The sequence below is a fragment of the Molossus molossus genome, unplaced genomic scaffold (assembly GCF_014108415.1).
Source record: "Molossus molossus isolate mMolMol1 unplaced genomic scaffold, mMolMol1.p scaffold_m16_p_10, whole genome shotgun sequence".
Taxonomy (NCBI): domain Eukaryota; kingdom Metazoa; phylum Chordata; class Mammalia; order Chiroptera; family Molossidae; genus Molossus; species Molossus molossus.
The window spans coordinates 73,954,067-73,966,675 of record NW_023425345.1 but is presented as its reverse complement, the minus strand read 5'-3'; the positions used below and the strand labels follow the sequence as shown (position 1 = coordinate 73,966,675).

The 12,609-nt window shown below is 56.7% G+C and overlaps 1 protein-coding gene across 1 annotated transcript in view; it reads left to right on the top strand.

The window, feature by feature from the left end:
- Positions 1-12,609, top strand: part of LRP1 (LDL receptor related protein 1) — an 80,201-nt gene that overhangs the window by 35,695 nt on the left and 31,897 nt on the right. The window contains exons 16-26 of the mRNA XM_036250686.1: positions 835-975; positions 1,074-1,199; positions 1,638-1,754; positions 2,736-2,816; positions 4,365-4,532; positions 7,408-7,590; positions 7,994-8,194; positions 9,298-9,543; positions 10,428-10,625; positions 11,653-11,857; positions 12,040-12,204. Coding sequence (XP_036106579.1) covers positions 835-975; positions 1,074-1,199; positions 1,638-1,754; positions 2,736-2,816; positions 4,365-4,532; positions 7,408-7,590; positions 7,994-8,194; positions 9,298-9,543; positions 10,428-10,625; positions 11,653-11,857; positions 12,040-12,204 — 1,831 coding nt within the window. The remainder of the gene's footprint in view (positions 1-834; positions 976-1,073; positions 1,200-1,637; positions 1,755-2,735; positions 2,817-4,364; positions 4,533-7,407; positions 7,591-7,993; positions 8,195-9,297; positions 9,544-10,427; positions 10,626-11,652; positions 11,858-12,039; positions 12,205-12,609) is intronic.

Sequence of the window (12,609 nt, the reverse complement as noted above, 5' to 3'; positions counted from 1 at the left end):
CTCTGAGCCAGGATCTCAAAACCCTTAAGGATGACAGGGAGTGGCCGGGGGGGGGGGGGGGTGTCGAAGTAGGGGTTGGGATGATCAGGTAACATGAAAGTCAACTCGGATGTTGCACAGGACAGAGGGAGAACAGTCGGAAAGCAGTAGGGAGAAGGAAGGCAGACACCTGCAGGCCCGATGGTCCGTGGGCTGTGGGAGAGAATATAGCCACCCACAGGGCCCATGGGAGGTTTCAGGGGTAGAGCGGGGATGAGGGATGGGTCAGAAGGGGGACGCAGGGCTGTAAGGTCCGGGACAGGGTCTGACATGGGAGTCCTGGGCTTCTCGAGGTTACTGATGCGAACACAAAGGACGCAGTGACTTTATTTCTAATGGTCCAAGGCAGATAGTGGTGTGAGTGCTGGGGGCCAGGGGCCTGGGCCTGCAGAGTTCTGGGCCTGTTTTCACTCCTGCTGGCGAAGGGCCGCATCTGAAGGAAGAGTCCAGGAACCAGGGCAGGGCCCTGGTGTCCCAGAAACACCTTCCAAAGAGCCGTCTGTGGAGATGGCAGGGAGGGTGAGTGGTCTGTTCAGTGGGCACGGAAGTGGGGGAGGCTCTGTGCTGTCATGGAAGCTGAAGTATGGGGCACGTTAGAGTCAACATCACCCTGTGGCTGGAGACAGAGTTGCAGTTTTCATCCAGATCCTTTGTTCACGAAGAAGTTATGCACTGGGTAAAATTACGGACTGGGTGTTATTTTTAAATAATAAAACAAGCAAAGTACAGGGGGGTTAGCACCTGATCTGTGGTCTGGGTCTGACATCCCCTCTCACACCCCTGTGGTGCCCACAGCGAACCCATCCTACGTGCCTCCACCCCAGTGCCAGCCGGGCGAGTTCGCCTGTGCCAACAGCCGCTGCATCCAGGAGCGCTGGAAGTGTGACGGAGACAACGACTGCCTGGACAACAGCGACGAGGCCCCGGCCCTCTGCCGTGAGTCACCCACCCCTCTGTTGGGCGGTGGGCCTGCAGGGCTGCTGGAAGAGCAAGATCCCACCCTCTCAACGGCCTCTGACTTGTTCCCTCCCCAGATCAGCACACCTGCCCCTCAGACCGCTTCAAGTGCGAGAACAATCGGTGCATCCCCAATCGCTGGCTCTGTGATGGGGACAACGACTGTGGCAACAGTGAAGACGAGTCCAATGCCACTTGTTCAGGTGTGGAAGGGGGGGACCACACTGGGCACCCCTCAGTCAGGGTCGCAGACAGCCAGGTGTGGGCAGACAGAGGGCCCTCAGGGGAAAGAAAAGAGCGCAAGGCGTTGGGATGGAGAGAGTGGAGCCCCAAGCCGGAGAGGGGTGCCGTCCCCTTCTGAAGGACAAGGTTGGCTGGGAGGACTGAACCTGCAGGGGGCAGAGCACAGCTCTAGGTGGGAGAGAAGAGGCAGGGTACATCTTCTCCGGGGAGGATACCACGAGAAGTACGAGAGGAGGTGATGCAGCCACTGAGACCACAGAGGTGGTTTTGAAAGTCTCCGAGAGAAACAGCTTTGAAACGCTTGGGAAGACTTCCTACTCCACAGAGAATACGAAAGGAAAGGAAACTTAGGAAGGGGAGATGGGACTATGAGCACTCACACCTATTCCTGTCCTCAGCTCGTACCTGCCCACCCAACCAGTTCTCCTGTGCCAGTGGCCGCTGCATTCCCATCTCCTGGACATGTGATCTGGACGATGACTGCGGGGACCGCTCTGATGAGTCAGCCTCCTGTGGTAAGAGGAACAACAGGAAGGCCAGGCTGGCACAAAGGAGGTCACCCATGAGAACATCCTGGGGCGGGGGAGGCTAGAATGACCCTGCAAGTTAGTACTGTGTGGTCTTGAGCAAGTTACTTAATCTCTGTGGCCTCTGTGTGTTTCATCTGCAAAGTGGGGATTATAATAGCACCCATGTCATAGTGTTGGTATGGGGGTTCAGTGAGACCATGCATGAAAAACACTCAGCACAGGGCCCTTGTGTGGTAACTGCCAGCTTTAAAAGAGGATGCTCATGCCCTGGCCGGTTTGGCTCAGCTGTTGGAGCGTTGGCCTGCGGTCCTGAGAGACCCGGGTTCAGTTCCTGCTAAGGGCGCGTACCTCGGTTGCAGTTTGTCCTCGGCCCTGGTCGGTTGTGCGGGTGGCAGCCACTCGATGTGTTCCTTTCACATCAATGTTTCTCTCTCTCTCTCTGTTCCTCTCTCTCCCTCCCACTCTACCTGAACAAAAAATGGGAAAATGTCCTCGGGTGAGGATAAAAAAATAAAAAATAAAATAAAAGAGGATGCTCAGGCCCTGGCCGGTTTGGCTGAGCGGTTAGAGCGTCGTCCTGCGGTTCGGTCCCGCTAAGGGCGTGTACCTCGGTTACAGTTTGTCCCCAGCCCTGGTTGGGTCGTGCGGGAGGCAGCCACTCGATATGTCCCTTTCAGGTTGATGTTTCTCTTTCTCTCTCTCTCTTCCTTTCTCTTCCTCCCACTCTATCTGAGCAAAAAATGGAAAAATGTCCTCGATGAGGATAAATAAAAAAAGAGGATGCTCGGAGAGGTAGGGATGAACGGGCAGCATTGCAGGCTGAGGCACTGCAGCTCAGCCTTCTCTGCCCTGTCTGGCTGCACTGAGGCTGCTGGGTACAAGAGGCACCCTGCACCTCCCTGCTCTGGGCTCTGATGCTGTGTATCTTGAGGGCCCTACTCAACAACCACACTTTCTCCCTGACAGCCTATCCCACCTGCTTCCCCCTGACTCAGTTTACCTGCAACAACGGCAGATGTATCAACATCAACTGGCGATGTGACAACGGTGAGAGCATAGCTCCCTTCCCTCGCCCTGGGTCCCAGGAAAGCTAGAAGCCTCAGCCAGACCCCAGGGGTTTTAGAATCAAGCCAGAGCCTCCCTCCAGGTCCCTGGAGCCCCACTGGGTTGTCTGGGAGAAAGGAGGATGAGCCAGAATGCTGTGGGGGGACCCAGATGGATTGAGGGGGACCCTGCCCATGACCTATCTACACCATTCCTCCCCAGGCAGGTCTGAGCCGCCTGTCCTTTGGCAGAGGCTGGGGGGCTGGGGAGAGAGAAGCAAGAAGGGCTGGGAGGAGGGGGCTGGAGGGACAGAGAACGAGAGCCCAGTGCCCCACCCCCTTCTCCTGGCAAACCCCACCTCCTGAAGTCCTGGTGCACCCTCCAGGCTCCTGCTCTAGGCTCAGGAGCCCACCTGGCGGTCAGCCGTGGACCAGGTGATGTCAGCCCTGAGCATGGGCCGGTGGACCGTCGTGTGTGTGCCGTCTGGGGGCTCTGGTTGTGTCTGTGGTGTGCCGTGCTCACCAGTGGCTCCAGCCCTGGCCGTGTGAGGGTGGACTGGGTCGGCGCCACGCCGCCCTCAGCTCTGCCGTGTCTCGTGTGCCAATGGCTGCCCTGGCGGTTTCTGTGTTTCAGAGAAGGATTGTGGGGACGGCTCTGACGAAAAGACCTGTCCCGAGCCTGCCGGTCAGTGCCTAGAAGCACATGCACCATCACCCAGAGCCCCGCTGGCCGCTGGCCACCTCTCAGGACCCCAGCAGCTCCCCTCCCACAGCTCCTAGGATGTGAAGGAAAAGCTAGAGAGGAGGCAGCAAAGGAGAGAGCAGACAGCGGGAGGAAAGAGGCAGAGCAGGCAGAGGGAACCTCCGAGAGGAGAGGAGATGGCAGAGAGGAGGGCACAAGGAGACCCAACCCGGGAGAGGAGAGAGTTAGAGAAGCACATCCAGTGGGAAAGAGGCGGAGCACGACCGAAGGGAAGAGCAAACCCCAGTCTCCCCGAGTGTCCTGAAAGCGTGGAGGGAAGTCCAGTAACCTGAGACACCCACTGAGTCTCCCTGAGGTGACCCTCCCCAGCGGTGGGCAGTGCCCTTGTGGGCCGGTGCGCAGCACAGGGCGCCCAGCAACGCCCCAGTTTGGGGCGGGACCTGAGTAAGCCCTTCCCTCCCCACCAGAGAGGCCTCACCCACACTCCTCTCATCTCTCTTCCACTAAAACCAGGGAAATCCCTGCCTTTCCCCAAAAGCAGACCGACCCCTGTTCCCACACCCTGACCGAAGGAAAGGGACAAGTCCCGTGCCCCTCCCCCAGCCTCCTGGGACTCAGGGAAGGGCTCTCCTGGAGCCCGCCCGCCCCTCCCCCACGGGCCATGGTGCATGCTGCAGTCTATGCAGTTTCTGTGTCTTTTCTGTTTGTTTTTTTCTCAGTGGGGGGCGGAGGGGTTGGGGTGGGCAGGGGATGGAAATCGGGAGGTGGGAGTGGGGGCCCCAAGCTGGGGTCACAGAGAAGGCTGCTTGCTGACCCGCCCCTTGCCTCTCCCTTCTTGCCTCCCCCCAGACAACGACTGTGGGGACAACAGTGACGAGGCCGGCTGCAGCCACTCGTGCTCCAGCACCCAGTTCAAGTGCAACAGTGGGCGCTGCATCCCAGAGCACTGGACCTGCGATGGGGACAACGACTGCGGGGACTACAGCGATGAGACGCACGCCAACTGCACCAATCAGGGTAGGCCCCAGGGCCGGCAGGGCTGGGCGACACTGTCCACCTATCCATCTGTCCTCCCCACTGCATGTCCCCGCCATCTGGGAGCCAGAGATAACCCAGACATGGCTCTTACCCTGCAGGAGGTCCCAGTGCTGTGCCGACAACTCCGTGTCACACACCGTTAAGATCGCAGGCTTTGCAGCTGGGTGGCCTTGGGTTTGAGCTCCAGCTCTGCTACTTACTATCTGGGTGGCCTTGAGCAAGTTACTGCATCTCGATGGCCTCTGCGTTTCATCTGCAAAGTGGGGATAGGAATCGCACCAACATCACAGTGTTGGTGTGGGGGTCTCAGTGAGATCATGCACCAAAAACACTCAGCACATGCTTATATTTGGGACCTGGCAGCTTGGAAAGAGGATGCTGAGAGGCATAGGGGTGCAGTGGGGACCAAAGGAGAGGGGTTGGCTCTCTGAGGGTCCCCAGTGCCCAGGCCTCCAGGACCCAGCCGGGGCAGAGGAGCTGAGTTTACTGGAAGGGACACTGGTTTCTCAGCTCTGGCTGATTGTTACCCTGGAAGAATGCAGACCCAGGATTACCCTGGCTTCAAGAGGAGTCAGAAGTGCAGATTTTTATGTGAAACCTACCCATTTTAAAATACATATATTAGTGCCCTAGAGCTGCCACAACGAGGTATCACAAACTGAGTGGCTTCCACAGTAGAAATTATTGTCTCACAGTTCTGGAGGCTACAAGTTCAAGACCCAAATGTCGGCAGGGCCGGTTCCTTCTGAGGGCTGGGAGGGAAAAGCTATTGCAGGGCTCTCTCCTGGCTTCCGGTGCTCGCTGGCATCTCTGGCATTCCTTGGTTTGTACACGCTGCACCCCGATCCGTGCCTTCACCTTCACGTGGTGTTCCCCCGTCTCTGTGCCCACATTTCCTCTTTATGTAAGGACACAGTCATATTGGATTAGGGCCCACACTAATGACTTCATCTTAAATTGATCATCTGCAAAGACCTATTTCCAAATAAGGTCACATTCACAGGTACTGTGAGTTAGGACTTCGGCATCTTTTTCAGGGAACACAAATCAAACCACAATAACAACTGGCAATTGGTTTCGAAAGTTTTAAAAACACTACAGGCAAAATGTTTCCAAAGGCCTCATCTGACCCCTGGGCCACCAGCTTGCAACTCCTGCCTGGTTGCGTTGGGTGCACAGGGCGGGCACCGAGCATCACTGTGGCCCAGCACTGAGAGGGAGGGTGGGGAGCGTCACCAGGCCCAGGAGACAGTGGCTGAGTTTCCAAGGCCATCTCTGGCAAAGGTCGGGTGAGGAGAACAGGTCGGATTCTGAGAAGAGTCCCTGGAGGCCTGTGTGTGGCCTGGTGGGAAACGCCTCACTTACCAGCTGGGGGAACTTGGGCAAGTTGCTTCCTCTACACCTCAGCTTCCTCCTCTACGAAGTGAGAGGAGGGGGGTGGAGGCCTGGCGCATGGGAACAGATCTCATGGTTGGTAGCAGTTGGTAACTATGATGTGTGAGCTGAAATGGTCTGGGACATTCAGGGTGGCATTTGAACTGGGCCCCGATGAGGGATTAGACTGTGGGTAAATGGACAAGCTGGAGGGTCTGCAGGGCAGGGGTGGGGTGGCCTGGAGAACCCAGCAGTAAGGCTTAGAGGGTGAAACTGAGCACTCCCACGGGGTCCCCTCAGACTGGAGGGGTCAGCAAGGAGTGAAGCTGTTTCGAAGGGGCCTGATTACAGTGGTGAAAGTCAGGCACCAGGGACCTTCAAAGGATTTCGAAGCTGGAAGGTGATGTGAGGTAGGAGGTCTTTAGGAAGACAGTCCTGGAAGGGGGTTAGATCAGAAATTGGTTCAGGGGCCCCGAGGAAGGAAAATCAGCTTGCAGCCTGCTGCTCAAGTCCAGGCACAAGATGATAGCACCGGCCATGTTGATGGCGGGGCCGCAGCAACACTGTGAATGTCAGGCCAGTCACCTGTTCCTGCTCCTTCCCTGGCCTGAGTCAGATCTCAGCATGGCTGCCAGAGTGATCCCGCTCGACCCGAGCCACGTGATGCCCAGCCCTGCCCTCAAGCCTGCACTGGTTCCCTGCATACTTAGAATCAGTACCAAATGTTGCTCCATGGCCTGCAGGGCTCCCCCCACCTCTGACCTATGTTCCTGCCACTCGTCCCCCTCACTCTGCTCGGGCTGTGCAGCTTCAGATGTGCCCTGGGTACTTTCCCAGTACGCCCTGCTGAGTCCTGTCCCGGACCGGGCGCTAGCTCTTCCCTCTGCCTGGAATACTCCTCCCTCCAGGTGTTCTCATGATTCCCGCTATTCAGGCCTCTGCTCAAATGTCTCCTGCTCAGAGGCATTTTCATCTCTCTCTAGCCTCAGCCCGGCTTTGTGTCCATGGCTTTGATCACTCCCTGCAATTCCATTCTGAATTTCTATGTCACATTCTTACTGTCTGTCTTCCCCACTAGAACTTCAACCTCATGAGGGTGAGGACTTTGTCTTGCTCATCCGGGTACCTGACACAGTGCCTGACACACAGTAGGCGATCAATAAGCATCAGTGGAGTGAATGAGTGAAACAGAGGCTAGGCTAAGGGGGGCAGCATTTGAGCTCTGGCCTAGCAAATTGCTTATCCAAGCACGCTGTTGCGTGTAAAATAGGGAGGTTAAATGAGATGATCTTTGGGGTTTGAAGGGTATACCATCCCTGATTCTCAGTTAGTGCTTCCAAGGGGTGTCAGCAGTGCTTAGAGAGCTCTTGGTCCCTGTCTCTGTTCATAGCCTCGGGCTGAGCATAGCATCATGGGGATGGGAAGGCAGAGATGGGAATGGCAGACCTGAAGCCCCTGCCCTCCACCTGTCCCCCTGCAGCCACAAGGCCTCCCGGTGGCTGCCACAGTGATGAGTTCCAGTGCCGACTGGATGGTCTGTGCATCCCCCTGCGGTGGCGCTGCGACGGAGACACTGACTGCATGGACTCCAGTGACGAGAAGAGCTGCGAGGGAGTGACTCACGTCTGTGACCCCAACGTCAAGTTTGGCTGCAAGGACTCGGGTAAAAAGAAGTATTGCACGGAGCTTGGAATGGGGCAGCGTGGACAGGAGAAAAGCGTACTGAGAGCAGAGATAGCACAGTACTGTGCGGGGTGGGGGCGGGGACACTGAGGCAAAAGCCTGCCCAGGAGAAGCTAGTGCCTGATGCATGGGGAGACATACAGGGGCCTGGGCCTGCACCAAGGCCCTGGGAACCAAAACCCAAACCAGAGTTGAGCTTCAACACCTCCCGTAGAGTCCTGCCTTCTTCGCTCCCTGTGTGAGTTTCACGGAGAAACCTCAAGGTTCCTAGTGGACCTTAAGGCAGTGCAGTCGTGACCCTACTATAGAAGTCAGCCGAGTCTGGGGAGGACGTAGGGAGCCCTGCTGCCCAGGCCTGGCCCCTCACTGTTTTCACCCCGCAGCTCGGTGCATCAGCAAAGCATGGGTATGTGATGGCGACAGTGACTGTGAGGATAACTCGGATGAGGAGAACTGTGAGTCCCTGGCCTGCAGGCCACCCTCGCACCCCTGTGCCAACAACACCTCGGTCTGCCTGCCCCCTGACAAGCTGTGTGATGGCAATGACGACTGTGGAGACGGCTCCGATGAGGGAGAACTCTGCGGTGAGGCCCAGGCCTGGGAGAGGCCCCAGGAGAGCAGTGGGGAGGGTGGCTGCTGAGGATCTGGGCCGGGGCCAGGCGAGGAGAACAGGACAGGCTCTGTGAAGAGAGGTCTGAGACAGGAAAGGGCCGTTCTGGCTGCTGGACGAGAAGTACCCAGAGCAGTTACCGACAACCCCCGTTGATTTACAACTCACCCTAGCGAGGGGCTGTGCTAAGCACATCGCACTATTGTAATATTTAATCCATAAAGCAGCCCTGTGAGGCAGATACTATTATCGTTCCCGTCTTACGGAGGAGAGAACTGAGATACAGAGCAGTTAGCTAACTGGTCCAAGGTCACACAGCTCCTAAGTGCAGTGGAGAGAGAGTAGCGTAGCCCTCGCTGCGGCACAGACCCCTCACCCACACTGCGGAGCAGGGCAGAGCTGGCGTCCGAGATGAAGGCTCCAGGCTGCGTGTTGAGGTGGTCGGGGCAGGCTTTCCAGAGGAGATGGGGATTTAATTGCTTTCTCAAAGATGGGCAGTCTTTCAGAGTGAATGAGGACGTGAGGGGAGAAGGGTGTGCATTCAAGATCAAAAGAAACGGGGGTCAGAGGGGGCCACATGGTGTGACACGGGGATGAGGAGCGGAGCAGGGCAGTCTTATCTCCTGAGCCAGGCAGAGCGTCGGGTTCCTGAAGGGAGAGGCGTGGGAGATAAGGCGGGTTGGGACAGGCCCTGAGAACCGCCGATGGGGTCCTCCGTCAGGGCTGGCAGATCCCAGGGTGTGCCAGGACCCACGTGGGACACCCCACATTGCACCTCACCCCAAATCAGGAGATACAGGAAAAGGGAAGGGATTTCTAACCCTCCCAGAGAGATGCAGTCATGATGTGGGAAGGGGAAGGGGAGGGGTAGTCCCGATGGTGGGTGCTGGGGTCCCAACCCTGGTCCTGAGAAAGCCTGGGAAGTCGTGGGACAGAAGGTTGGCCAGGAATGGAAAAGAAGGTGCCATGGGCAGGGCGCCAGGGCTCTGTCTGGACCGCCCCGGACTTGGGGCCCAGCAGGGCCATGGTCTTCCCTGGGATCCTGATCCTGATCCCGTCCCACATCCCTACCCCCAGACCAGTGCTCTCTGAATAATGGAGGCTGCAGCCACAACTGCTCCGTGGCCCCTGGGGAAGGCATTGTGTGTTCGTGCCCTCTGGGCATGGAGCTGGGGCCTGACAACCACACCTGTCAGATCCAGAGCTACTGCGCCAAGCACCTCAAGTGCAGCCAGAAGTGCGACCAGAACAAGTTCAGCGTGAAGTGCTCCTGCTACGAGGGATGGGTGCTGGAGCCAGACGGCGAGAGCTGCCGCAGCCTGGGTAAAACGCAGGGAGGGTGGCAGGTGGCCGGGCTCAGGCAGGCCGAGGCAGGCCCCTGCGCTGTGGTCAGCTGGGCTTGGGCGGCTGAATGCCAAAGGCTAAGGTTTCCATCCAGGCCCAGCTCCAGAGCCAACAGAGACCCTGCCTGCCCCTTATAGACAGAAGAAACATCCAAACCTGCAGATAATTTTTTGAGTTTACTTGAATCCAATTGATGACAGTTGTTGTGAAGCAAAACCTCAATGGATTGAGAAAATGCTCCGGAGAATGGCAGTTCTGCAGCATATTTTATACATGAGAATCAAAGGCAGAGGCGTGAGGAGGGCTACATGAAGTCCACTGGGTAGATTAAGGGGCGGGGGCGAAAAAGCAGGGACATCTCTGGGATTAGATAAGAAGTAAAATGGAGAGGCCAGGCCATACGTCTTTACGTTGGTGGGTACAGGACAGTTAATACCTAAAGTTTACAGCACAAAGAGGTGGCATCCTGGGAGCACAACGACAGTGGGGGGTTCTGTGGTGTCTGCCTGGTGCGCACGTGCCCTAAGGGGTCTGGAAAAGAAGATCACTCTGACATTTTAAAAGTATGTTTACCTTAGATGCAAAAAGACAATAGACAGGCTCACTTGAGGTAAAGATTGACCTTTGTCAAGGAAGCTACAAGCCTGGGAATGACTACCTGCTATGACTCAGTTTTACTCAGGAATTTTTATGTTCAGACCATCCTGTGCGGTTATTTTCGGTCTCTGAGTTTGTCGGGCCCACCATGCAGGCCTCTCCTGAGCTTCTCAAGTTTAGTATGTGGGCCCTTTTCATCCACACCCTGGACAGGGGTGCCCAGAGGCAGCCAGCCCCTTGCTAACCCCTACTGCAACCCTCCTCAGACCCCTTCAAGCCGTTCATCATCTTCTCCAACCGCCATGAGATCCGGCGCATTGACCTTCACAAAGGGGACTACAGCGTCCTGGTGCCTGGCTTGCGAAACACCATCGCCCTGGACTTCCACCTCAGCCAGAGCGCCCTCTACTGGACCGACGTGGTGGAGGATAAGATCTACCGCGGGAAGCTGCTGGACAATGGAGGTGACCGGGACTGACTGGGGTGAAGTGCTCACAGACGGGACACTTGGGTGTTACTCCCGAAGCAGAGGCCCTTAGCACCCCCATGCCCCACACTCGTGTTAATTGGGTTAGATTTTACCATGGGTCTCAGTGCCTGACACCCATAATTACTGTCAGAAGAGTTACAGCCTGATAATTAACAAAATGATCAGCCTTTCTTTGAAAAGGCCTGGAGCTTGGTTCCCCAAATCCTAGAATTACAGGCTTGAAAGTAAAAACATCATTTAGGGGTTGGGGTACCTGAACTCTGCCTCTGTCCCAAGGTGGCCTGACCTATCACATTCGGTCAACACACATTTTGATTTCCTGCCACACCCTGGGAGGCAGCAGTGATCAAAATGGGCCAAAACGTCTGCCCTCATGGAGCTTACTTCCATGTCAGTGGGAACATCAGCCGTAAACAGTCAATGAACAGAGGTGTCACACTGTTCAATGTGACAGAATTGGGGATCACTGTGGACCAAAAAAAGGAGGCAAGGGGCGTAGACATTTTAAATTGGATTGTCAGAGAAGGCCCCTCAGAAGGTGACGTCTGAGCAAAGACTTGAAAGAAGCACATCTTACTACAGAAGTTTGTAGTAGAGAAAAATTAGAACCACCTCAAATGTCCATCAACAAGGGGATGGCTAAGTAGACTGGGATCATGTTCACACTAAGCAAGTTTCTAAAAGAATGAGGTCCACATAGATTTGTGCTTCCATGGGAAAATCTGCAAGGCAGTCTGGGGGGTGACTTCTAAAAAGTGCTGTCTCCCAAGCCTCCACCTTCTGCTCTGACCTCCTCCCATGGGTTAGCCTTCTCTCCTGCTCAACCTCCTGGTGGGGTGGGAGCCTAGATGAGAGTTGGGGGTCTGGGAACCCCAGTTGAATATGGGGCCCATCAGAGGTGTGAGGGTTGAGGGTGGGTCATGGGATGTTCCTAAGATGTCTCGAGTTCGGTCCAGCCTGCCCCATGGGACTCTAACTTCCCACGACTCTCTCTTCTCCAGCCCTAACCAGTTTCGAGGTGGTGATTCAGTACGGCCTGGCCACACCTGAGGGGCTGGCTGTAGACTGGATTGCAGGCAACATTTACTGGGTCGAGAGTAACCTGGACCAGATTGAGGTGGCCAAGCTGGATGGAACCCTTCGGACCACCTTGCTGGCTGGTGACATTGAGCACCCAAGGGCGATTGCGCTTGATCCCCGGGATGGGTGAGGACCCTGCCTAGCCCTGTTCTGGTTCCATGGTCCCCCCAAAGCTTCATTCAGCCTAGCCAGAGACACCCGTCTCCTTAATGCTGCTCAACCCTCTTGGCCCTTTACCTAAGATCCTACCACAGCCCCTTCCCCAGGCCCCTGGCCTTGTCCCTCCTGACCCCCTCCCCACTCTCCAGGATCCTGTTTTGGACTGACTGGGATGCCAGCCTGCCCCGAATTGAGGCAGCCTCCATGAGTGGGGCTGGGCGCCGCACCATCCACCGGGAGACAGGCTCAGGTGGCTGGCCCAACGGGCTCACCGTGGACTACCTGGAGAAGCGTATCCTCTGGATCGATGCCAGGTCGGTGCCCTCCAGCACCCCTGGGAGGCCTCCATCTCCCCCTCTCCTCCAGGGCTAGGGTGGGCCAGGGTCCTAGGACTTGACAGTAAGGAGGGTGGTAGGAAGGCCTGGGGGTTTAGATCCAGAACCAGGGCAGCCAAGGGCTGGGCCCAGCAGGAGGACCTCAGTGAGGGGAGAAGCTGGGCCAGGGGGCAGGTGCAGCTAGAAGGTGGAGGTGAGATGTCACCCTGCTCCGAGTGCCTGGCTGAGGGCTGAAATACAACCTCCTGTCCTCACAGATCTGTGCACGCTGCTGGGCGCTCTGTCTGCCCAGGGGAAGGGGAACTTTCTCTAATTGTTCTCTGCAGAGGGGTGCCTTTTTCTAACCTGCACCAAAGCCCGGTGTGCTGACAGCCACCCGAGGAG